The sequence below is a fragment of the Bubalus bubalis genome, chromosome 13 (assembly GCF_019923935.1).
Source record: "Bubalus bubalis isolate 160015118507 breed Murrah chromosome 13, NDDB_SH_1, whole genome shotgun sequence".
Classification (NCBI taxonomy): domain Eukaryota; kingdom Metazoa; phylum Chordata; class Mammalia; order Artiodactyla; family Bovidae; genus Bubalus; species Bubalus bubalis.
Window position 1 is genome coordinate 35,958,073 of NC_059169.1, and position 27,559 is coordinate 35,985,631.

Sequence of the window (27,559 nt, forward strand, 5' to 3'; positions counted from 1 at the left end):
GAAGCTGCAGTCCATGGGGTCACTAGGAGTTGGACACGACTGAGCGATTTTTTCACTTTCACTTTTCAGTTTCACGCATTGGGGAAGAAAATGGCAACCCACTCTAGTGTTCCTGCCTGGAGAATCCCAGGGACAGGGGAGCCTGGTGGGCTGCCATCTATGGGGTCTCACAGAGTCGGCCATGACTGAAGCCACTTAGCAGCAGCAGCAGCAGCAGCAGCAGCAGCAAGAGGAGGAGGGAATGGGAACAGGGAAAGAAAGTTTCCATCAAAGCCCCGTTGGGTTGTGAATGACCTTCTTGCTTAGCAGGGCAAGGATGAGAAGATTCATTTGTCAGATGACTCAAATTTTGACTTGCAGTGTTATCTCAGAATCTAAAGACTTCATCCTAGACACACTGATGATATTAAAAAGAAACATCCATCATTCAGCCTAAATTTGTATATCAAGATAATAGTTCTCTCTCTTAACATTTTTAGTATAAACCACAGTTAGAACTATCTACTTTGCATCACAACTCAGCACAAAATAATACCATTATCACAGGCAAAGCTTTGTGTATTTATATTCTGTTCTCTTCTATTAAAAGTTTCTCAGTGTGCTGGCTGCAACTAAGACAGATGGTGGTGAAGGTGACGGAATGGGAAAAGGGAAGAAAATCAGTATAAATTACCAAGGGCTTGTGGTCTAGAAATGGGACAAACACAAATTCCAGGTAAAAAATTTCAGCCAATTCATCCTGGTTTTGGGGGAAAGAGGGTAAAGGAGATTTTTATACCTTGGTTTCCCTGCTTTTCGCTCACTGATTGATTTCATGGCCCACTAATGGGGATGCGACCCATGGATTGAAGACAAAAACAAATCAAACTTTTACAAGTTAACACTGCCTTTAGTGCCAAGAATTAAGATTATAGGGCGAATCTTGTAGTTATTTTGGTCAATGTGAAAATAATTATACTGTATTTTATTTTGCCATGAAGGATTTGGTATATTTCATTCTAAAGGATGAACAATTGATGCCAGAGGATGAACAAACAATGCTTTCAAACTGTGGTGCTGGAGAGGACTTTTGAGAGTCCTTTGGACTGCAAAGAGATCAATCCTAAAGGAAATAAACCCTGAATATTCATTGGAAGGAGTGGTGCTAAAGCTGAAGCTCCAATATTTTGGCTACCTGATATGAAGAGCCAACTCATTGGAAAAGACCCTGGTGTTGGGAAAGACTGAGGGCAAGAGAAGGGTAGACAGAGGATGTGATGGATGGATGGCATCACTGACTCATTGGACATGAGTTTGAGCAAACTCCGGGAGATGGTGAAGGACAGGGAAGCCTGGCATGCTGCAGCCCATGGGGTTACAAAGAGTTGGACACAACTTAGCGATTGAACAACAACAATACTAAGGGAACTAATTTGTTAAATGTCAATATTCAAAATTTCATGACAGTATTTATGATAACTATTTTGGAGGTTTTTTTTTTTATTTTTTAATATACTGAGGAATCTTAAAAATAAATAAAAGACAAAAAGTTCAGTGGTCCAGCCGCTTGACCTCTAAAAGGTACTTCTCATACCTGCGGGTGATAAGTTATCTGTCCCAAAGACCAGGCCACCCTCTGAAAGTTAAATGTGCGCCTCTGACATATTCACTTGCAGTAGGCAGAGGGCCTCAGAGGTGAATGGAAGCAGAGGTTGGCTGCAGCTAATGTGCAGAAATGGCACATCAACAGGACAAAGAAGTCACTAAAGGAGGACAGCAGTGCCAAGACTCCAAGGCGCAGAGACTCATCAGCAGTGTCTGTGTATCCAACCCAATCCAGTAAAGAGAGCCTCTGATTCCAAAGATCAGAGAAAAGTTTTCAGGAAGGGAAATATAAATGTATAATTATGGCTGATTCAAGTTGTTATACAGCAGAAACCAATACAACATTATAAAGCAATTCTCCTCCAATTAAAAAAAACTTTTTTTTTTTTTTTTTAAAGGGAGTTTTCTGGTGACTGTCTCTCCAGGATTCCATAGCTGGGAACAAGGTCCCCCCCAGACTCTTCATTCTCCTGAAACAACGATCACTACATGAAAGATACAAGTCATCGGAAAGGGCTTTGCCTCTGTATTTTTCATGACTCTGCATTCTTCCTGTTTCAGTGTCCATGAATTTGATTAAGGTGAGTCTGGTAAGTACTGACTGAACAGATGCGCGAAAAAAGCCCACAATTTCAAAACTGTTTTGTGTATGTGATAGTTCTAAAGGGATCATAAAATTTCATGCTTTCTTTGAATGGTCATCAAACTAGCTACTAGGAAGGAGTCTACTGTCCCTCTGGAGGCCATGTCAAGCTTCTGAAAGTAGAGGACAGCACTCTCTAAGGGAGGGTAACGAAGACCGTGGAAGCAGTTGTTGAAGTAAGAGTGAAAGAAAGGCACTTTTATGCCATGATCCCCCAGCTGTTCATGAGAAAATATCATCTATCACCTATTCTGTGATGTGCACGCATGCTCAGTCACTTCAGTCATGTCTGACTCTTTCTGACACTATGGACCGTAGCCCTCCAGACTCTTCTGTCCATGGGATTCTCCAGGCAAGAACACTGAAGTGCGTTGCCATTTCCTCCTCCAGGGGATCGAACTCACAGCTGTTTGCGTCTCCCGCATTGTCGGCAGATTCTTCACCCACTGAGCCACCTGGGAAGCCCATTCTGTGATGTGGCTGCACCTTTTCCTCTAAATTGAATTTACATGCTAGGTAACAGAAGAGGCTATTGGACTACTTTACTGCGCAGCTGTCCTGCCCAGAGACTTGCCTTTCCAGACAGATCTCGCTGTTTAATTTGAATGACAATTTGAAAACACCCTTCTTGAGTAAGAATACATACACACACAAACACACACATACAATTGTTCTTTCTAATCCTGAGAACAACAGCTCAAATAAATCAATACACATTTTTTAAATGGTGATATATAAATATATAGAGAGACATAGAGCATAAAAGGGGATAGACAGCCAATCACTAAACCATTATTTGCTGAGACCCACTGTGCGTTGTGTCACATATGGATAATGCAGGATTCCTCTTGCTCAGGGGCCTCCAGTTTAGTTATAAAGAGGTTTTTCCAAACATGTAGAGCCCCACAGAGGTGTATCTGCCTCTGCACAGGGCCCAGCTTGGTGCTCTCCCTCTCAACTCCCGTAGGAATTAACTCAGTGTATAATTGACAACTTCCTGCATTTAGAAAATAACTTTCACCAGGATGGGGCTGGCCTTGTCTTTCAGCTTTTTAGCTTTAGCATCTTTCACGGTGGTGCTTGATCCACTGTGCTTGGTCGCTCAGTCATGTCCAACGCTTTGCAACCCCACAGACAGTAGCCTGGCAGGCTCTTCTGTTCATGGGGATACTCCAGGCAATAATACTGGAGTGGGTTACCATGACCCCCTCCAAGTGATCGACTATAGGTGTGAAATAATAGTTGGCAGAATAAATGCATGAGGTACAAAAACTGGTGGATATAGATCATAAGTGATCAGCATCTGAAAGGCAAGAGGATTATAAGGAGGCTGAAACAGACAGAAGAAGCATCATGAAAGAGGTGAGACTTAAGGCTTGGTCATGGAGTTGGTCAGCTCCATGGAGTGAGGGGGAAAAGAAAGAGAAGTCATAGATCAAAGAATTGAGGGTGGTAATGTGGGAAAATGGAGCTATATTTTAAATAACATTTGTAATAAATGATTCAACTGCTAAAACAATGACTCGGAATGTTGAGTGTGTAAAGAGGGTTTACCTAAAAGAGGTAAAGCCACTTGGCAAGACACCAGCCAGCTGCTGAGGACTCTATGGCCAAGTACAGGGTGCATTTGTTAGAGAGGTACTCAGAGGTAGAATGCAGTGAGGACTCTATGGCCAAGTACAGGGTGCATTTGTTAGAGAGGTACTCAGAGGTAGAATGCAGTTAATTGTAGGGCCTCAGTAAATAGGATGAACAGCGTCCTAGCTTTGAGTTCCTATGGGAGACTCTCGCTTTGGAAAGACTGCTCAAACCTAAGCTAAGGGCAAGAAGAATAGGATTGTTATCTGTCAGGCATCTTTTTTTAACAGTTTTTTTTAAAGTATTTTTTTAAATTTCTCTTTTAAAAGTATTTATTTTTTGGCCATACCATATGGCGTGTGGGATCTTAGTTCCCTGACCAGGGATGGAATCCATGCCCCCTGCAGTGCAAGTGAAACAGAGCAGGACCCTATAGTCCTTGCCCCACCCCCACCTCCACCCCACCATATCCTTTGCCTGCCTTTTATCTGTGGAAAACTTCAGTCAAAGAATAAATTTAATCAGAGGAATGAGAAATGCAGAAACAAAACAGTCAAAGGAGACCAAATAATGATAATGTGGTCGTTAAGCATAGTCAAGGACCTTTAAGTTCCTTCTCAAGGGCTATAGATAATATTCTGAGCCATATACTACGAACTATCTTACAGCTACTGAAATGCCAGGTGGAAGAAGTTAACTACGTGATGATCAAACTATACCCATGACATAGCTAGCTAGCTAGCTAAGTCGCTTCAGTCGTGTCCGACTCTCTGTGACCCCATGGACGGCAGCCTACCAGGCTCTCCCGTCCCTGGGATTCTCTAGGCAAGAACACTGGAGTGGGTTGCCATTTCCTTCTCCAATGCATGTAAGTGAAAAGTGAAAGCGAAGTTGCTCAGTCATGTCCGACCCTCAGCGACCCCATGGACTGCAGCCCACCAGGCTCCTCCATCCATGGGATTTTCCAGGCAAGAGTACTGGAGTGGGGTGCCATTGCCTTCTCTGATACCCATGACATAAACAACCACAATTCTGAGAACTGGCCTCAAAGAAATGGAAATAAACCGACCCTGGAAATGAAGATTAACTGCACCTAAAACAATCAAGATGATGCTGGTCAGACCACTGATGATCAATCTGAAGCTGTCAGAGGTGACTATACTGTTTCTGCATGTAGCCCCCCTCCTTCCATCTATAAAAGCTCTCCCCCTCTAACTGTCAGTGGGGGGAGTCAGCCTTTGGACAGGCGTTCATCACCCCCCAACACCAGTTCCCAGCATCTGAAATAAAATACACTTTCCTTTCCCCCAATTTGGACTGTTTGTTGGCTTTTGAGTGGCAAGCAGTTGGACTCCATATTCTTTTGTTAACAGAAGCATGGAATCTTAACCATTGGGCTGCCAGGGGAGTCCCTGTGGGGCACCTTAAAGACAAACCAGCCAGAATCTTAGAGCTGGAGTTCCTATTCTGCTATTCTGGCAAGTCCTACAACCTCTCTGTCTTGTGATTCCTGCTGTAATATTCCTGGAGGTAATATTTCTTACATTTATTCTTCAGTATTCAACAAACATTTGTGAAGTACCTCTTAGCCTTCAGTTCAGTTCAGTTGCTCAGTCGTGCCCGACTCTTTGCTACCCCATGAATCGCAGCACGCCAGGCCTCCCTGTCCATCACCAACTCCCGGAGTTCACTCAGACTCACGTCCATCAAGTCAGTGATGCCATCCAGCCATCTTATCCTCTGTCGTCCCCTTCTCCTCCTGCCCCCAATCTCTCCCAGCATCAGAGTCCTTTCCAATGAGTCAACTCTTTGCATGAGGTGGCCAAAGTACTGGAGTTTCAGCTTTAGCATCATTCCTTCCAAAGAAATCCCAGGGCTGATCTCCTTCAGAATGGAACTAAAATATTCTTTTAAAAATTACCTGATTTAAAACAACCACCCAATTTGCAACATTTAAAAATATTAAAAATTATAACTTGCTACATCATAATGCCAGGGGCTAACCAACCATGAGAACACCCAGAACAGAAATCACTGTCGTAATAGACATTTTTACAGTGGAATAGAAGACCTGGACTCAGTCCTCCCATTTATAAAGTGACTCATTAATAGTACAGGGGCTGGCACATCACTGATAATCAATAATTTGTTGAACGAATAAATACAGGCAGAGACACTGTCTGATTTACAGCTGTCTATCCACTCTTATATCAGTGCCTGGCACATAAAAAATATTTAAATGTTGGTGGAATAACAACTAATTACATTTGTTTATTTATTCTGTGATCATTTATATTGTGATTACATACAAATTTGATGAGCAAATTCAGTATTAAAACCTCAAATGCTACTCAAGAGGCCAGGATTTGGTTCTAAGCCAAGGCAGTATAACTGCAACTTTTCTACTAGAATGTAAGCTCCATGAGATGAACTTTGAGTTCGTCTTCTGAAATGTTTTAAGTAAAAATACATTAAATGAATGAATGCTAACTTCCAACATCTGTTCTAAAAAGAAAAATGGCAAGAAGACAACAACAAAAAACCACTGTGGAAGGAAAGCCTAAGTTCCTCTGTCTGCTGTAGGAACAAGCATCTTTCATGACACCATCCTGAGACATTTTAGCTCAGAATTTCCAGTCCGTGAGAAGATGGCACCATGCTTGACATCCACACAATTGGGCCAGCACCTCTGATTAATCTTTAATCCAACTTTTATGAGTTTTCTCAGTGTTAACCACAATCCAAGTGGGGGTGTATAAATTTAAAACCAAAGGGGAAAAAAAGATCTTCTTCAGGAATGAAAAATAAACGTAATCTGAAATCAATATTTATGAAGTTGTGATTAATTGACTGATGACCAAATGATTACAAAACGTCTGTCTGAAACATCTACTCAAATTTATTAGCTTTGACCAAAAAAATTAAAAAACAATCTGAACTGGGTCAATGAAAGAATAATGCATTCCTAATCAATTTTTAATAGCACTTAAGATTTTATATTTTTTTAAACTTGCTTTTAAATAATTTATCATAAAAATGAATCTGATTTAAACAAGGGGTAAAAGGTGTTCCATGGCTATTTGATGGTTTTCTTAGCAAAGAAATTCTATTATGACTGACTTTTTATTACTGAACTACTTTATTAATAATAATACATCTTGCACTTACACTAAGGCATTTAGCCAACAATCTCAAAGAGTTTAAGTGCAATCTAGGACTTAGTTTTTATTCTACCATTACCTGGTGATTTATTTTATCTAGGTCTTGATTTCCCCATTTGCAAAAAGGAAAGGCCTGAATATAAACCCCTAAAGATCCTTCCAAGTTCTAAAAATTTATAATTCTAAGGATCTGAGGGGCTTTGGAGAAGGCAATGGCACCCCACTCCAGTACTCTTGCCTGGAAAATCTCATGGATGGAGGAGCCTGGTGGGCTGCAGTCCATGGGGTCGCTAAGAGTCGGACACGACTGAGCGGCTTCACTTTCACTTTTCCCTTTCATGCATTGGAGAAGGAAATGGCAACCCACTCCAGTGTTCTTGCCTGGAGAATCCCAGGGACGGGGGAACCTGGTGGGCCGCCGTCTATGGGGTCACACAGAGTCGGACACAACTGAAGCGACTTAGCAGCAGCAGCAGCAGAGGGGCTTTAGCCCATTCCAGGTGCTGTATCTGATCAAACTTCTCAGGTCACAGGATACTTCATGGGGCCAGGAAGAAGTTGAGAAAGAAATTGAGCAGAAAGTTAATGAGCCATGTACTCTTGCCTATTAACATAATAGCAATACTATTTAATGATTTGGGCCATACAATGTCTGTTTAGAATATGATTTGTCAAAAAAGAGAAATGCCTTTCATGGGGCAGAGGGAAGAATGAGTTCCTGGCCTTAAAGCATTTGCATTATTTAAAGCAAAGCCTGGGAATTGACCTAGAATCAATCTGGACCTAGAGAAAGCCCTAATTAGCCTATATTGCTAACAGTATTACTCAGAAATGTGTGTGTGTGTTATCTACGAAGCATTAGTGAGCAGAGCAGGTATGTTATGGTATGAGCCTATCTGTGCTTATACACACAGTAATATATGAATGAAAATGTAAAGATACACTACAGAATGTTAATAGTGATTACCACAGAGGATCTAGAGGTGAAGCATAAGGCTAGGGGAACTTTTGCTTATTATTTTATATATTTACAAATGACATCATTTTCAAGATGATTCTTATTATGGTTATAATTAGCACAATGTAAAACAGTTTTCCATTTTGAAGTGAATAACAGGTAAACACAATGCTTAAGGTAGCCAGGTCTCTCATAAAGTTCAGTTCAGTTCAGTTCAGTTGCTCAGCCATGTCCAACTCTTTGCTCATAAAGTTAGTTTGTGGCTAATGAAAATATTATGGCTTGTGGACTAGTCACTCAGTACTAGATATGAGATAAATTGAATACAATCCCAGACTTCAAGAAACTGTTGTGGGGGCAAGCACATAAACAACTATAATAAAATGTAATAAAGTTAGCTTAGCACAGAAACAGCTACATGGTCAGAGCACTAGAAGAACATTCAGAAGCTATGATGATGATAGCTAACGTGGGGAGGGCTGTTGGAAATGGTCTAGGTTTAAATATTCTGGGGCTTCCCTGGCTCACATGGTAAAGAATCTGCCTGCAATGTGGGAGACGCAAGTTCAGTCCCTGGATTAGGAAGATTCCATGGAGAAGGGAATGGCTACCCACTCCAGTATTCTTGCCTGAAGAAGTCCATTGACAGAGAAGCCTGGTGTGCTACAGTTCATGTGGTTGCAAAGAGTTGGACAAGACTGAGTGACAAACACTTTCACTTTAATCATTCTACTTAAAATGCAGGTTTTTATTTTCTAAATATATTTTTTGTGACAGTATTAACACCAATCATCAGGATAATTAATAAATGAACTTTCCCTAGTAGCTTTAGAAAAGTCTTTTTTTTTTTTTTTTTTCAGATTATCTTCAACATATCTTCCTATTGCATAGTCTCCAGGGATCTGTAGGAGAGACAGAATATTCTCAGCCCTTTATCCCATTCAAGATTGTGGGGATGACAGGTACTAAAACACCATGATAGGTTTAAACAAGGTGACAAGAACAAGGAAGAACACAGTAAGATGGGGAAAAGGCAAACCTTGAATGACAGTAGGTAATGACCTGGATCTTTCTCATTCTTAAGCCTTAACCTATAGCCTGGAGCATCCCAGGGACAGGGGAGCCTGGTGGGCTGCCGTCTATGGGGTCACACAGAGTCGGACACGACTGAGGCGACACAGCAGCAGCAGCAGCAGCAACCTATAGCCAGGAATACGAAAGATGCTTTAGCAAAACATGTGAGGCCTAGACCCCATTGAATATGACTTCAAACAGCCAGAAAATAGCCAAACCAGATGACTTTTAGCCCAGGCTTTCTGGAAAAGTGGCTGTTAAACAGACAAACAATGTGACTATTTTGCCCAGATCTCCAATTCCAAGCTCAGGGATGGTCTCCAATTCTTAGGAAATTAAGTTACTGAGCTGTATGGAAGAATTCTCATTGTCACTTATTAGTCGATTTTGAACTGGAACTGGCTGCTTCAAGTGAATTGCTGGCTGTGCCAATCTCATTATCTGTTCTTTTTATAGAGGTGATAGTAAACATACACTGACCTCATTCACCACACACACACACACACACACACACACACACACACGCCTTACCAATGAGGAAGCTAAGAAGCAGAGGGGTTAAACAACAGTTAAACAAATAAAAGCCAGTAGAGCCAGGCATTTGTTCAGGCTGGGATTTCTACCTTGCAGTCCAGGTGCAGAATCCCTTTAACCATGAGATTGCTTCTTGTAATTATACTGCTCTCCCCTGCAAGAAGAGTACTAAAAATAGTTACAGTTTTGTTTCTAAATCTTATTCACAGATTGCATTTGTTTACATAAATTGATCACACTGGCTCTTCCTTACTTAAATTGAAGTTAAACTCCAAATCTGTTATTTATACTTGATTCACTGTTTTTTGTTTTTTCCATTGGTAGGAAGTGCTAACTTATAGCCTCACATTCTTCCTCAGAGCTTAACAGCCTAGGGGTACATTTCATTCCCAGCCAGGCGCCTGAAATGAAGAATTAAACGCTTGTGCGACTGCTGTAGGGGAGTGTGGATGGTTCACACTATTAGAAGCTTCTCACATGTGGGTGTAAATCACAGTCCACGGCTCTGAACGTTAAGTCTCTTTCGGATAGAAACTACAGGAGAACCAACAGTGAAAGCATGTCTTCACGGAGAGCAGCGATTAAGGTACCCAACGTTTCTGAAACCACCGCGTGTCGTTTTTAAGGTGACATTACATCATTTAAGAATGTAAAGAGAGCTGAGCGCACAAAGTTGCTTGGAAAAATTTAAACGTAGAGACAATGTCTTTCCTCTTCCGTTTTTGACTGCGCCGCGTTTGCAGGCTGTCAGGTTTAATCTTTAGGTGGAAAACTCTCCCCCAACTCCCCATCTTCCGGGAAAGATCCTGGGATTTCAAATCGCCTTTCCGCATCCTTCCTCTCCTCTCGCTACCATTCAAACTTTCATTTAAACTTTCAAGATCCTCGACGCCCGTAGTAACCCGGCTTCCTTCGCGTTCTCAGGAATCCTTGCAGCTCCCTAACCGAGGAAAGTTTGTTTTCGAACTAAAAAGGAAGGAAAGGAGGAAGGGACCAGACTCAGGCCGCCGCGCGTCGGGAAAGCGCGTTTTCGTTTCCGCGGCCGGCGCGTCGTGGCCCTGCCCGGCCGCCGTAGCCGGCCTCGCGCGGCCTCAGTCGCTGGGAGAAGCCGCGGTCGGCGGGACTTCCGTGTTGGCGGGATTCTGAACGCTGCCATGGCTCAGACCGTGCAGAACGTTACATTGTCGCTCACTCTGCCCATCACGTGTCACATCTGCTTGGGGAAGGTAATGGGTGATGCCTGACACGGCTCCTAAACGGGGTTGGGTGTGCAGGGGCCCTCCGGAGCCCAGGGCTGGCTGGGTGTGCGGCGGGGACGCGGCGCGAGGCGCCGGGCTAGGTGAGGACGCCGACCCTGCGTTCTCCTCTGGCCAGGGAGGCCGCGTCCCCGGGGGACAGAGGGGACGAGTCAGGACTCACGGAGTCATCTGTGCGCCTTTCGGAGGAGGATGACAGCGGCTTGGGGTGGGGAAGTAAGGTGGCTTCAGCCGGGTGACTCCCGGCGTCGAAGGAGGCCTGGTCAGAAATGAATCCCTGCAATTCACGCCCCCCGGTGCCACCCCATCGCGGCTGAAATCACGTTTTCTGGGAGCCTCGCGACGGTTCCATCGTCCCCTGCACGAATTAGAGTGTTTTGTTCTTGGGCCTTCGGTGCTGGCTGGGGAGGCTTTTCCATTTTCAAGATAATTTTCTTAACTTCACTCGGCCTTGAGAGTGGCCTTTGCTCTGGGTTCAAAATTTGAAAAAGTGAATAGTACGTACCCCTGAATGGCGTTTAGAATGGGAGATGTGGTCTTTAATTCCAAGAACGGATCAGCCACGAGGTAGAATACCCTCTCTCTTGTGATACAAGAGGTGTCTACCGTGTTTATGAAACCAGGTGGAGAAAGTTGTAAGAGTTCTGAATTAGAAACGGAGTTTTGAAGGTTCTCATGCGTTTGTCTCCTCTTTCATTTCCATTTGTGCCTCCCGTTCGGTTTTTAAAAGAATATATTGTTTTACTATGTAGGTCCAAAAGAAACTTACCCCACCCCCCACGGTGAATTGTTTATACATTTGTGGGGAATGGATGAATGTGATGTGTTTATGCCCCACACTGAAACTGCAACCACAGGCATAGCGTTAAGAAATGCAGACTTCATGGGCAAAGCATTTGAGTGCCAGTCAGTATGATCGTCTAATCCTCTGTTTTAAGTCTATGTGAATTTTCTGAGTTCAGGAAGTAGTAGGAAGTCAGGCTTGGGAGAAACCGATAGCTCTTGATATACATCAGAATGAAATGCCAAGGAAATAGCAAAGATACTGTGAAAGGATATAGAGATGGCTTGATCAATTCTGACGGGAGAGCTTAAGAATGGCCTTTGGAGGGTGGTTATTTGAGCTTGGTACTTGCTACTACTGCCTACCTTTGTAGCTGGGAGGAGGAGAAGATGATTCTGTTTGCTGCAGTCTACATTTGGCTCCTGACTTGAAGTTCCACATGTTAACTTCTGAGTGAATTTACTCCCAACAGTGGCCTGTTAAAAGGCTGATAAAATATCCTTGGAAAATAATTTTCACTTGGTTTAGTTGTGCACATTATATCTAGTTTCCATTAGTTAATGGGCTGTGTTGAAGATGTCTTCTGCCCAGTTGATTTTCCATACCTATGCTTTCTGTGTTTTAACAAAAATGATAACTAATAGAATATAGTGATTTGCAGATTACAAAATGCTTCTGTATGCATTTTATTATTCATTTACCACTCTCATCAGTGCTGTGAGATAGGTAGGGCTGGTTTCCCCATTTTTCAGATAAGGAAACTAAGGCGTAGAATCTCCAGCATTTGAACCTCTGTTGTTAGCATTTGTGTCTTCAATAAGTTACATCCAAAATCTCAGATGAACTCATTCATAACAGCAGACACTTTTGGTGAATTTTTCCCTCCTATACTGGTTAGCTGTTTTCTAGAATTAAATCTAATAACAAAAGGTTCAGATCAGATCAGATCAGATCGGTCGCTCAGTCGTGTCTGACTCTTTGCGACCCCATGAATCGCAGCACGCCAGGCCTCCCTGTCCATCACCAGCTCCTGGAGTTCACTCAGACTCATGTCCATCGAGTCAGTGATGCCATCTAGCCATCCCATCCTCTGTCGTCCCCTTCTCCTCTTGCTCCCAATCCCTCCCAGCATCAGAGTCTTTTCCAATGAGTCAACTCTTCGCATGAGGTAGCCAAAGTACTGGAGTTTCAGCTTTAGCATCATTCCTTCCAAAGAAATCCCAGGGCTGATCTCCTTCAGAATGGACTGGTTGGATCTCCTTGCAGTCCAAGGGACTCTCAAGAGTCTTCTCCAACACCACAGTTCAAAAGCATCAATTCTTCAGCACTCAGCCTTCTTCACAGTCCAACTCTCACATCCATACATGACCACAGAAAAAACCATAGCCTTGACTAGATGAACCTTTGTTGGCAAAGTAATGTCTCTGCTTTTGAAAATGCTATGTAGATTGGTCATAACTTTCCTTCCAAGGAATAAGCGTCTTTTAATTTCATGGCTGCAGTCACCATCTGCAGTGATTTTGGAGCCCCCCCAAAATAAAGTCTGACACTGTTTCCACTGTTGCCCCATCTATTTGTCATGAAGTGGTGGGACCGGATGCCATGATCTTCGTTTTCTGAATGCTGAGCTTTAAGCCAACTTTTTCACTCTCCTCTTTCACTTTCATCGAGAGGCTTTTTAGTTCCTCTTCACTTTCTGCCATAAGGGTGGTGTCATCTGCATATCTGAGGTTATTGATATTTCTCCCGGCAGTCTTGATTCCAGCTTGTGTTTCTTCTAGTCCAGTGTTTCTCGTGATGTACTCTGTATATAAGTTAAATAAACAGGGTGACAATATACAGCCTTGACGTACTCCTTTTCCTATTTGGAACCAGTCTGTTGTTCCATGTCCAGTTCTAACTGTTGCTTCCTGACCTGCATACAGATTTCTCAAGAGGCAGGTCACGTGGTCTGGTATTCCCATCTCTTTCAGAATTTTCCACAGTTTATTGTGGTCCACACAGTCAAAGGCTTTGGCATAGTCAATAAAGCAGAAATAGATGTTTTTCTGGAACTCTCTTGCTTTTTCCATGATCCAGCAGATGTTGGCAATTTGATCTCTGGTTCCTCTGCCTTTTCTAAAACCATCTTGAACATCAGGAAGTTCATGGTTCACATATTGCTGAAGCCTGGCTTGGAGAATTTTGAGCATTACTTTACTAGCGTGTGAGATGAGTGCAATTGTGTGGTAGTTTGAGCATTCTTTGGCATTTCCTTTCTTGGGGATTGGAATGAAAACTGACCTTTTCCAGTCCTGTAGCCACTGCTGAGTTTTCCAAATGTGCTGGCATATTGAGTGCAGCACTTTCACAGCATCATCTTTCAGGATTTGGAATAGCTCAACTGGAATTCTATCACCTTCACTAGCTTTGTTCGTAGTGATGCTTTCTAAGGCCCACTTGACTTCACATTCCAGGATGTCTGGCTCTAGGTCAGTGATCACACCATCGTGATTATCTGGGTCGTGAAGATCTTTTTTGTATAGTTCTTCTGTGTATTCTTGCCATCTCTTCTTAATATCTTCAGCTTCTGTTAGGTCCATACCATTTCTGTCCTTTATCGAGCCCAACTTTGCATGAAATGTTCCTTTGGTATCTCTGATTTTCTTGAAGAGATCTTTAGTCTTTCCCATTCTGTTGTTTTCCTCTATTTCTTTGCATTGATTGCTGAAGAAGGCTTTCTCATCTCTTCTTGTTATTCTTTGGAACTCTGCATTCAGATGTTTATATCTTTCCTTTTCTCCTTTGCTTTTCGCTTCTCTTCTTTTCACAGCTATTTGTAAGGCCTCCCCAGACAGCCATTTTGCTTTTTTGCATTTCTTTTCCATGGGGATGGTCTTGATCCCTGTCTCCTGTACAATGTCGCGAACCTCATTGCATAGTTCATCAGGCACTCTATCTATCAGATCTAGGCTCTTAAATCTCACTTCCACTGTATAATCATAAGGGATTTGATTTAGGTCATACCTGTATGGTCTAGTGGTTTTCCCTACTTTCTTCAATTTAAGTCTGAATTTGGCAATAAGGAGTTCATGGTCTGAGCCACAGTCAGCTCCTGGTCTTGTTTTTGCTGACTGTATAGAGCTTCTCCATCTTTGGCTGCAAAGAATATAATCAATCTGATTTTGGTGTTGACCATCTGGTGATGTCCATGTGTAGAGTCTTCTCTTGTGTTGTTGGAAGAGGCTGTTTGCTATGACCAGTGCATTTTCTTGACAAAACTCTATTAGTCTTTGCCCTGCTTCATTCCGTATTCCAAGGCCAAATTTGCCTGTTACTCCAGGTGTTTCTTGACTTCCTACTTTTGCATTCCAGTCCCCTATAATGAAAAGGACATCTTTTTTTGGGTGTTAGTTCTAAACGGTCTTGTAGGTCTTCATAGAACCGTTCAACCTCAGCTTCTTCAGCGTTACTGGTTGGGGCATAGACTTGGATTACTGTGATATTGAATGGTTTGCCTTGGAAACGAACAGAGATCATTATGTCGTTTTTGAGATCACATCCAAGTACTGCATTTCGGACTCTTGTTGATCATGATGGCCACTCCATTTCTTCTGAGGGATTCCTGACTGCAGTAGTAGATATAATGGTCATCTGAGTTAAATTCACCCATTCCAGTCCATTTCAGTTTGCTGATTCCTAGAATGTCGACATTCACTCTTGCCATCTCTTGTTTGACCACTTCCAATTTGCCTTGATTCATGGACCTGACATTCCAGGTTCCTATGCAATATTGCAAAAGGTTAATGATTTGTAAATAGACAGTTTCTCATGTCTACTATGGAGACAAAAAGGCACAATTGGTTGACAACCCCGAGTACTGTATTCAGACTAAGTTCTAATCCAGGTTTTCCACTTAACTAATTCTATACAAGTTACTTAACTTATACAAGTTACTTAATGTCCCTAAGAGCAGTTTCCTTATCTGTACAGTGGGAATGATAGTAGTATTAGGGCTTCCTTGGTGGCTCAGACAGTAAAGAATCCACCTGCAATGCAGAAGACCTGGGTTCAGTCCCTGAGTTGGAAAGATCCCCTGGAGGAGGGCATAACAACCAGTATTCTTGCCTGGAGAATCTCCATGGACAGAGGAGCCTGGCAGGCTGCAGTCCATGGGGTCGCAGAGAGTCTGACCTGACTGAGCGACTAAGCACGTACATACATACATACATAGTGTGAATCTTGACACTTATCATTTAAGAAATGTTAACCTTTGTTACGGGCACTGAGGCAGACAAACCCTCAAAAATGAGGAAACCAACCTTTTCAGTCACTGCTCCTCCCAGTTGCTTCCTGAGGCCAGTACACTCACTTAATGAAGATTTACATTTCCAGAAGAGTAGGACCTGTTTGTTCTGGAAATTGCCACAGTACATCCAGTGATTTTTTTGTTTGTTCCATATTCTTTTGCCTTTTGTGTAGTTAAAGCAAATCTGATCTGCCTGTGCTACTCGGCCTCCCCTCCACACCATTATTTATGGGGTGCTGGAGACAGCCTTTCATTTCCCTGACACACACATTTCTGGCCACCTCTGGAGTCTGCCTTCAAGCCCTTCCTGGCTAGGCCTCATCTTTTGCTGCTCTCGCCATTTGTCCCTTACAGAGTTAACAGGTCTTCATTTTTTATTTTTCAACAGAATCAGGGGCCATTATCCCGAAGAGTTACTGTTAAAAAAAAAAAAGAGATGCATATTACTTAAGGAAATTAGGGGTGGGAGAGACTTTGAATTTGAAGAGGTAGTTGCTGCTTGGAATGGGGGTGAAGGTGAAGAATGGTGGGGAGCAGTAGTCGAGATAGCCCAAATATGTATGTGGTTAACGCTTTGCCTTTTCAATACAAATGTACTTAAAATTGAAAAGTTTAAACATTTTGCATTTGCCACCCCCAACTGTACCTCAGTCTTAAAAGTGGATTATCTCTGTTCAGTGTTTAGCAACCTTGCCAATATTGTAAGAGCTCTGTGTCACCTGGAGAGGTGAAGTACACACCCTGTGAGACGATTCCTATATAACACTTTCTGGCCTATTCCGCTTTAATTTTTTTCCCGTGCCTTGAGCTAGTAGGCCAGCAAGCTGAAATGACCCAGCCCAGGATATTTAAGTGACATTTTGGTACTGCTGCCAGAATTCTACAGACCACTTTATCTCTAGATAATTCCAGGCTTTTATCTCTTCAATTAGGATTCAAGCTGTGAAAAGAAACTGTTGCACGTAATAGTTTTATTGACCAACTCTGCGTTTTGCCTTGAGTGACAGCCAAATGTGGAATGCAGTTGGTTTTAATCAAAGGACAAAGGAGATTCTCAAGAGAAGTGGCAAGCGACTAGACTTCTAATACCCTTTAACAGTGATATAGCATATCCATTTATTTCTCACTTGAGTATGAATCCAAATTCGGGTACCACCCTTTAAGATAAATATACATAAACTGAAGTATTTGAAATCATTTGGAAAGGATTTGAAATTGAGATTGGAATATAGATGGAACAGAATAGTGTTGGAGTGAACAGACATGATAGCAACTCATTAAATAATTAAAAGCATTTTCGTTTGGAAGGGAATCAAACTTTGTGTAGCTGTACAATATTAAGATTTATACTTAATATAAATGGAAACTTTTTGGCTGAAATAATCAGAAATGAAATTAGCTTTCTTACGATGTGTCCAGTCGTAGGATAGACTATTTTCCACTGGGAATACTATGGGAAAGAACCTTTCTTTCAGGGAGGACTTCTTGCTTTGCTTTCTACACACATCATTGATTTCAAAGGTTGAAAAGAGGTAGGGCTAGGTGTTACCTCTAGGGCTAGAGGTAACACCTTAGCAACCTAGCGTCCTAACTCTCGGTTGACTAAATTCATTAATCAGTGCTCATCAAGGGCTGCCGATTGGCCAGAGAGCCATCCTCCTCAGTACATTGAGTCCATGTTTGAGTCTTGATTGCCCCTCAGTTCCCAAGAGTGGATTTAAGAACCAGCCTTGTACATAATCATCACAAGAATTTGCTTTGAAAAAAAGCCATGTGGAGTAAAAGTTTTGCTTTTTCTCCCTTATCTAGATTAAAATAAGCTTCAAGAATGCAGACACTTTCAGAAAAGTATAAAAATAGTGTGTTTTCACATAGAGTATAATAAAAATTAATTCAAAAAAGTGTTGATATATTCTAGTAATTTTCAAGTTTGGCATATAATAGCTGGCATATAATTTACTTCACAAATAAGATTCCAGTTTATCCTGAAAGCCTTCTAGGTAGGGATAAAGGTGGGAGAGGGGAGGTGTATTATCTTTCTTTCTAACCCAGACAGAATTGGAGACCCAGACCAATAGGCATTAAGTAGCTTAGTTCTCAGGATTACACAGTTTTAAAGTTCTAGTCCTAAATTCTGGCCCAGAGCCAAAGATTTCTTGCAACATAGCAAGAGCAATCCAGGAATTTTGTTTTTAAAAATTGACAAATTTGTAAGGTTGAGAAGGTAGGCTCTTCCTACAGTCATTTATCCCTCAGCTTTGTTCTTCAGTCTTTCTGTAGTAGGCCTCCTCTAGTGAAACCCATGAAGTTTTGATATTGGTGCAAGAGAAGGGAAAAGAAAGGTTAGCTCTAGTCTCGAGTAAAGGTGACTGAAGAGCAGAGAAATTGATTTTAAATGTATTTGCCAGACCAGTTGGTAAAGTTTATCTACAGCCTTTTCCCTTGCATCACCTCCATTAATACAGTATCTCTTTTCTGCAATCCCTGCTGATCCCAGTGTCTTGATTCTTTCAGGTGTGTTTCCTCTATTTCTTACTCCCTGATTATTGTTTACTAAACTTGCTCTCAGGAAGAAAGATCTGTTTCTTAATTGAAAGAGCACTCAATTTGCATGTTTAATGGTGGTCGAATGCTTGCTCTGCCACTTAGAACACGTATTTATTTCCTTGAGTGTCAGTTTCCACTGGCTGCAAATTAATTTGATACTATCAACCCCATTAGATTGTTAGGGAAATTCGTGTACATTTCCCAGACCAGCAGTTCTCAATAGGATGGAAGTGCGTTTTGTTGTGTGGATCACAATAAACTGTGGAAAATTCTGAAAGAGATGGGAATCCCAGACCACCTGACCTGCCTCTTGAGAAACCTGAATGCAGGTCAGGAAACAACAGTTAGAACTGGACATGGAACAACAGACTGGTTCCAAATAGGAAAAGGAGTACGTCAAGGCTGTATATTGTCATCCTGCTTATTTAACTTACATGGCAGAGTATATCATCAGAAACGCTGGGGTGGAAGAAGCACAAGCTGGAATCAAGATTGCCTGGAGAAGTATCAATAACCTCAGATATGCAGATGACACCACCCTTATGGCAGAAAGTGAAGAGGAACTCAAAAGCCTCTTGATGAAAGTGAAAGAGGAGAGTAAAAAATGTTGGCTTAAAGCTCAACATTCAGAAAATGAAGATCATGGCATCTGGTCCCATCACTTCATGACAAATAGATGGGGAAACAGTGGAAACAGTGTCAGACTTTATTTTGGGGGGGCTCCAAAATCACTGCAGATGGTGATTGCAGCCATGAAATTAAAAGACGCTTACTCCTTGGAAGGAAAGTTATGACCAACCTAGATAGCATATTGAAAAGCAGAGATACTACTTTGCCAACAAAGGTCCGTCTAGTCAAGGCTATGGTTTTTCCTGTGGTCATGTATGGATGTGAGAGTTGGACTGTGAAGAAAGCTGAGCACCAAAGAATTAATGCTTTTGAACTGTGGTGTTGGAGAAGACTCTTGCGAGTCCCTTGAACTGCAAGGAAGTCCAACCAGTCCATTCTGAAGGAGACCAGTCCTAGATGTTCTTTGGAAGGACTGATGCTGAGGATGAAACTCCAATACTTTGGCCACCTCATGCGAAGAGTTGACTCATTGGAAAAGACCCTGATGATGGGAGGGATTGAGGGCAGGAGGAGAAGGGGGCGACTGAGGATGAGATGGCTGGCTGGCATCACCAACTCGATGCACAGGAGTTTGGGTGAACTCCAGGAGTTGGTGATGGACAGGGAGGCCTGGCATGCTGTGATTCATGGGGTTGCAAAGAGTTGGACACGACTGAGCGACTGAACCGAAGTGAACTGAGAGACATTTCTGATTCTCTTCAGAGCAGTGCTACTCACATCTAGTAGACAGAGCCTCAGGGTGCTTCTAGCTAAACATTCCATAATACATAGGACAGCCTTCTACAATGCAAAACTTTTTGTTCCAAAATGTCAGTAGTGCCAAAATTGACAAACCCTGCCCTAAACCCTTGTGTAACTCCTGTTAGGGAAGTCTAGGATAGATTTTGGACTTCCCTGGTGGCTCAGACAGTGAAGAATCTGCCTGCAGTGCAGAAGGCCTGGGTTCAGTCTGCCGGTCGGGAATATGACCTGGAGGAGGGCATGGCAACCCACTCCAGTGTTCTTAGCTGGAGAATCCCATGGACAGGGAGCCTCGTGGACCACAGTCTACGGAGTCACAAAGAGCCAGACACAACTGAGGGACTAAGCACAGGATGGATAGTAATGGACAGCACCTTTAGGTCTGACTCCTTCCAGATATCTGCTTTTTAAGAAAGGGATTTTTGGTGGTAAAGTCTCTCAAAACTGAAACGTCTTCAGATAAAAGACACTACGTAGTAGAATTATATATTATTGGGCTAATATTTCTTGTACCTAGGACTGCCTCCTCAGGCCCATTCCAGTGAGAGAAGAGCCTTCTTTTCACACATTCCTTCATCTTATCTTTCTCTTCTTCCTCCTCCTCACCAGCTTCACTGGGCATTACCCCGGCATATCACTGCAGCATGCTTACTCCAGATGAGTTTGGAATTGTACATGCCACTTATCTTTGCCATTGTTGTCTTGCATGTTTTTTTCATAAGGGTGCTTACTATGTTAATGCCACAGATCTCATTTGAGAGTAAATAGAATAAAAAGTCTAATAATATAGGCAAATTATGACTGTTTCATATCTTGAGAAGATCTTATTAAAGGAAATTATTTATGTGTGTGTTTTGCTGTTATATATAGCAGGATCTGAGGAGAGAAGATGGGTGGACAGGAGTTGAGGGAGGGCTACATTCTTTGTATTTTGTTTCTGTAGTTTATGGTCAAATAAATAACAAGTAATTTGTTCTAGGTGTTCCTTCTCATTTATCAGTTCCTGTTCTCCTAAGTAAATTTAAACCATTGTCTAGAAATCTTCATCTGATAAGTATATGGTCCAAAGAAATGAAAGTAGTGAGCTGTCTCAAAATCCAGCACAATGGTGGCCATAATACCAGGTATTAACAGTGCAGACGAGTCTCCTTTGGGTGACATTGCCAGCGGCTTTCAGCTGACAGCCAAGTAGTCTGCCTGCGGTTGTTCTTCTGTATCATTTTGGCAAATTAAATGAAAAGGTTAAACTTTCACTTTTTCAAAATTTGGCAGTGGCCGTTGACCTTTTGCTTCTTGAGATGTTTTTAGGAGCATTACCTCAGCCTTTCATTTTAATACATCAAAATTCACTTATATTAATATTAGAGTGTACATTGTATAAGTTGTTGGTGGTGGACACAAAGATGAGCAGGACAGTGCCCCTGCCCCCCGGGAGCCTAAAATCAAATAGGAAAAGCAGGATATAAATAATTTTCCAAGTCCAGTGAACATTAAATCATTGCATAAGAAATGCGCTTATGAGAATTCAATAAAGATCCAATTAATTCTAAAAAAAGATTACTGAAGGTCTTACAGAAGAGGTAAACTTTGATTTTCATCTCAAAAGATGGGAAGGATTTTATTTTGATTGGGTAAGTTGCAGGCCAGCAGAACATATCAAGCTAAAAAATGAGAGCCCAGTAAATAATAAGTCTGTGTTCTTCATATTCTTTTTGATGAACATCAGGTGTATATCTATGTGGTTGAAGTATTGGTTTTGTCCAGTGTTGAAATGGATCAAAGGAAATGGCCATTTAAGAAGCAGATTGCATTATTCTTTGGATGCTGTACTCGAAACTGTGAGTAGAGGGAAAAAGTTGTTTTGCAGGAGAGCAGTGCTCCGTATTGTAGCTGGGTGGCTCTGGCATCAGTGTGAAAGGTGGACAGGAGTGAACATGTGACAGCAAGGATGCTTGGAACAGGTCATTGCAGTAGCTGGGGTAAGAGAAGGGGAACCTGAACTCACTGAGTTGAAGATAGAAAAAGAAGGGATAGATGGTAAGTAAAAGAACATTTAGTGGTAGGTTTGCCACATTTCGACTATTTGGGGATATATTTTTTTTCCGCACATTATACCGTCTCTGGAGTCTTGTATTTTATAAGCCATGGCATCTTACAGGGCTTCCTGTGTGGCTCAGCTGGTAAAGAATCTGTTTGTGATGCGGGAGACCTGGGTTTGATCCCTGTTTTGGGAAGATCCCGTGGAGAAGGGAAAGGCTACCCACTCCGGTGTCTTAAATTTTTCATCCTTTTTTCCTGGTGATACATAAGATATGGATATATCTTAAAATCCCTGGCTTTTTAGACTGATACATGATGACAGAATTTGGTGCCAGATTGGATGGTGAAGGTGAGTAAAAAGGGTGAGTCAGACAACTGAGTATTCTAGACCAAGGGATGAGGTGGAGATGCCATTAACTTAGACAAGAGGGAGTACAGGAGCGGGGTGAATGTGTGGAGGCTGGGCTTGTCTTTGGGCATACTATGGTTGGGGCAGCTTTAAGATCCCAACATGCAGTTGGCTCCCAGGCATGTGAATATAGTCCTTGTCTCCCTGCCCCCACCCTTTTTTCTTTTCTTTTCCTTTTCTTTCTTTTCTCTTGAGGAATTGCTGAGTGGAAGTCTCTGTGCTTACATCTTTATATTATTAAATCTTAAACAACAGCTGAATGAAAAGTGTACTAGGTTAAACCATATATTTCAGAACCGGAAACTGATGCCATTGTTTAACTAACAGGCTAATCCAAAGTCAAACAGCTCAATAGGTAGTAGAGCTGGAGTCTGCCCCAGGTTTCTTTTGAAGCCTAAGCTCTGCCACTTACTGACATCCAGTTACAGAGGCTTCTCGGGAACTATTACTGTAGAAAAGATGTTAACACTATGTAATACATGAGATTGAGAGAAAATAGGACTTTGTCAGATAAGGTATCCCAGGACAAAACTTTAGGGAAAGCAGCTATGCCATCTCCTGTAATCTGATTGTGAGCGTCTCACTTTCCGCTCCTCTTCTCATCTCACCGACTACTCCAGTGTTACTTCAGCCTTTTCATGCCATCGTTGCCACTCACAGACTCAACAGTGTTTGACCATCCTGCTCCATACATGACCCTAGTAAATGTACTTTCTTATCTTTCAAAATAATTGCTTTAATCTATTTTCTCCAGTTGATATTCCTCCCTGCTTCCGACTTGCAGCTGGTAATCTCACCTCCTATTTGATAGACAAAATATAAGTAGTTGGAACATGAGTTCTCCCATCTTTCTGTCAACAGATCTTCCATCCTCTGTGTTTGTTCTTATAGCCTTGGTCTTTCTTCCCTTTTGTTAAATTGGAAGATAGCTCCTCACTCCATATGAGCCACTATCTCCCTGCTTGTGCTTTGGATCTCATTCCCCTCTTGACTGCTTAGCAACGTTGCTATCTATGGCTCTGATCCCTCCCTGTCTTCCTCCATCATTAACTAATATCTGCTTTTTAACCATACCATTCGCATTATCATTCCTTTCCGTGGCCACATGTTGTGCTCTCTCCTACAGCAAAACATGAAAGATGACCTGCCTGTAGTCTCTGTCTTCATTTCTTCACTTTTCCTTGTCTTGCACTCTCAAATCAAGTTTCCATCCCAGTGCCAATATTCACTGGAAACAGTGCTTGTCAATTACAGACCACAGTGACTTCCATGCAGTTAAATCTTGTAGTCACTTCTCTGTCCACATCAAATTCAGTCTCTCTTCAACATTTGACATCAGTGACCACTGTTGAAAAACTTCCTAGTGTGACACCATGTTCTCCTGTCCTCCAGCACAGCTCCTCCTCATTTCCCTTTGTCAGTTGCTCCTCCTCTTCCTCTGTGTGCCGGAATGTATACTGTTCTGCCCATGCAGGGGATCTTCTCCAGTCCTGTGACTTTAAATGCCATCTTTTATGCCAATGATCCTCAGACCTTGCCTTGTCCATTTAAAAGCCAGGTTGGTGTCACAAACTTAATAGACCAAAGCAGAATTCTTGATTTCCACCACGTGTGAGGCCTTCTTTTTTGCAGTGAAAGTTGCTCAGTGGTGTCTTGACTCTTTGCGACCCATGGACTGTAGCCTTCTAGGCTCCTCTGTCCGTGGATTTTCCAGGCCAGAATACTGGAGTGGGTAGCTGTTTCCTTCTCCAGGGGATCTTCCCAATCCAGGGACTGAACCCAAGTCTCCCACACTGCAGGCGGATTCTTTACCAGCTGAGCCACCAGGGAAGCCTAAGAATACTGGAGTGGGTAGCCTATCCCTTCTCCAACAGATCTTCCCGACCTAGGAATCAAACCAGGGTCTCCTGCATTACAGGTGGATTCTTTACCAGCTGAGCTACCAGGGAAGTTTTTAGTTTGGGGAGATATTTAATCTTTGTTAGCCGGGGTCCAGCCCCGGCTGTTATGAGAGCATTTACTTAGAAAATGCCAATTAGATGTGTGCTTCTAATGAGGGAAGCCTATACGGGGTGGAAGAGTGTTTTGAATCCCCTTAATATGCACAGTTTTATGTTTTGAGCATTGACTTTCATTCATTTTCAGATGAATTAATGACTAAAACCAGAAATAAACTCACTGCCCTAAAAGTCCAAGGAGATAACTGTTAACCAGCCATCTTAATTTGGGGGTACACATCCTGCCAGGAGCCTTCTAGGAACATGGAGTATGTGCTTGTGTGTGTCTGTGTGCCTGTGTTTGGGGAAGCTACCGGATAGGCAGAGAAGTATCTTCCTGGTACTTTCATTGAGAATTTTTTGTTCTGAAAACATTTTCTGACTTAGGGATAAGATTAAAACACCCGTGAATGTATTATGGTCTGGACTTCAGAAATAGATGAATTTTTAGAAAAAACTAACCTTCAAAGAGAGTTCAGGTTTGTCTGCCTCTTGAGACTCTGACCAGGAGTACCTCCCAGATGAGACCTCATTCCTTGTTGTTGATAGGAGCGCTTGGGAAGGAGTGCTGTGCTTCATGGTCTTACTGTGTTTGAAAGTCTGTCTGTCTGTGTTTTAATCAGCCCTATCAAATCAGTTGAACTCAATGAATTAGAATTGGTATTTCTCCAAGAGGAAGTCTAAATCTGTGCAGTTACCTGCTCTGTTTAGTTTTCTTCTGTTAGTGTTCATAATCAAGGGAGCATCTGAATGTTTGGAAAGCCAAACTAAACCCACAGAGCTCTTTGCAGGGAGACTTAAAATGACTGCCTGCCTGGCATGGATTGTTGTACATTTGTGATGTCTTTGAGAGTTGGGACCCCTTTCAAATTAGTGAGCAAGATACTCAGTATCCTTCTGAGGCAGATATAGAGCAACATCGATGTTTGTGAAAAGTGGTTTGTGGTGGTTCTGCCTTTCATTCCCCCTCTACTCATTCCACTTTTCCTTGATCTTCTCGTCCCTTATGCAGAAGGACTCTACAGTGGTAGTGTTTTTATTATTACAACAAAATACTGAAAATGGCTATAAAGTATTTTGAGTCCCATGGTAAAAATACCACATAAATAAAGTGAAACCCTTCTGTGTCCTTTTCTATTTTTGTTTTATCTTGTTACATTTATGCTGTTTGAAGAATATTCAGTCATTATTCCCTCTGGCAAGTTCCCCAATATGTGGAATTTTAAATAGTGTCTTAATAGCAATTACTTTATTCAACAAACCTTTATTGAGTACCTACTGTGTACTAGGCTGTCCCTAGGTACCAGAGATTCAGAAGTGAATGATACGAAGGAAGTTATTGCTCTTCCAGAGTTTCCGTTCTAAAAGGGGAGATAAATACAGATTTTTAAGAAATATGTAAACTAACGTATAAAGTCAGGTAGAAAACTAAATCAGCTTCTTCTATTTTCTCTCTGATACAACAGCTACACACAGCCAAAACAAAACACATACATTGTTAACCCCGAGCAAGCCACCTGATCTCTTCACCTTGGTTTCCTTATTTGTAAAGTATATTTACTGTTTATCTTTCAAGAGTAGACAGAGAGGATATGCATGGGAAACTCATTGTAAAATATAAGACAATATAAATGTAAAGTATTTGTACTTGATTACATTGAGTCAAAGATTGATTTATTTGATGTACGTCAGTATTTCTGTCAGCATTGTTTGCTATTTAGATTATAAACCACTTGAGTGTATGTCCTGTCTTTTAGGGTTGTTTTAACTTTCGTGCCTCTGGTTTCGAGGGCATTCTTGTAAGACGCCAGTGCTAAATTGTTGATTGCTATTGCTCTGTAATATAGTGGAATGAATTGAGGGAAGGATTTCAAACATTATATGGATGACTGGACTAAATAATCTTCAAAGAACCTTCTAGACCTGACATTTTATAATCCTTGACTAGAACAGTTGAAGAAAAATTGCCCCAGCCTTAGTGGAACAAAATGCATTTTCTCTTTGGCAGTAAGTGTGATTTGGAACAAAATAAAACCATTTCTTAATGTATCAAAAGTTTCCATCTCTATGACCAGATATGTAAGCTAGTAACTGTCACACGTGTGTAAGAAACAGTGTGGTAGCAGAAGCAGTTTTTATGAATACTAGATATGGCCTCTTAAAGCACCTGCTGCTGTACTCTAGAGCAGCGATTTGTTTGCTCTAAGCTAAACCTGTTGAGATTCTGGTTATGACTGTTGCCCTGTACTAAAAGCAGTGTTTCCTTTTTCAAAGGTACGCCAACCTGTCATATGCATCAACAACCATGTGTTTTGTTCGGTTTGTATCGACTTGTGGTTGAAGAATAATAGCCAATGTCCAGCCTGCAGAGTCCCCATCACTCCTGAAAATCCTTGCAAAGAAATTATTGGTAAGGGTCTATTGTAAAAACACATAGAAACTGATTTAAAAGTGTTTAAATAGTGTCTGTCTGGAGGAAAACTGAAATGGACAACTTTTGGTGGTGTTATTTTGCCAGTATCATACTGGGTGGATTGGTCATTTGGCATAATGTATATAAGTGGAGCAACTGAGGAGCATGAAGCACTGTGAGAAATCACAGAGCCTTCTGGAACTTTGATTCTGGTAGAGGCTGTCCATATGGATGAAGTGTTTTGTTTTGTTTTGTTTTGTTTAATATTTATTTATTTATTTATATGGGTGCACCAGTTCTTAACTGCAGCCAACAGTTTAAAAAGCAGACAAACAAAAAGGCCCACAGAGTTCAAACAAGCTAGTTCAGCTAGGAACATGGAGAAGGGATTCATGCAGCAGTGGCCTCTAAGATTTAAGGATAGATAAATTTTCAGTTGGTAAAGGTGAGAGAGGCCATTTCTTGTAGAGGGAGCAGCATTCACTGCAGTTGGGAAACAGGAAAGTCTAGTTGGGTCTGACTGTTGAAATAAAGCTGAAAAGGTAAATTAAGACTTCAGCGCAGAGCATCTTGAGTGACAGACTGAATCAGGGAGTTGCTGTATGGGTGAGAAGGGTAAGGTGGGCATGATGGTTTTGAGCAGGGGAATGGCATAATCCAAAGTGTGTACTAGGAATATTGCTCAGGTGATGATACATAGTTTGGGCTTCAGGGGAGAATCAGGACATGAGTAGGTCAGGCTCTTGCCCAGGTGAGGGAGAATGTGAGTCTGGATTAAGGGCATGAAAAAGAACATTCAGTGCTACAGTCATGTAGGTAAAGTGGGGTGGGGAAGGTGGTAGGGATAAAACTTGAACTGGAAGATTCTTGGAAAATGAAACATTTAAAGAGCTTTTATAGTGCTATTTCTTTTAGATTGCTA

At 41.8% G+C, this 27,559-nt stretch overlaps 1 protein-coding gene across 1 annotated transcript in view; it reads left to right on the forward strand.

Annotated features, from left to right (window-relative positions):
* Positions 1-10,498: 10,498 nt before the first annotated feature.
* Positions 10,499-27,559, forward strand: part of OBI1 (ORC ubiquitin ligase 1) — a 44,891-nt gene continuing 27,830 nt past the window's right edge. The window contains exons 1-2 of the mRNA XM_006052219.3: positions 10,499-10,758; positions 26,499-26,634. Coding sequence (XP_006052281.1) covers positions 10,687-10,758; positions 26,499-26,634 — 208 coding nt within the window. The 5' untranslated portion in view covers positions 10,499-10,686. The remainder of the gene's footprint in view (positions 10,759-26,498; positions 26,635-27,559) is intronic.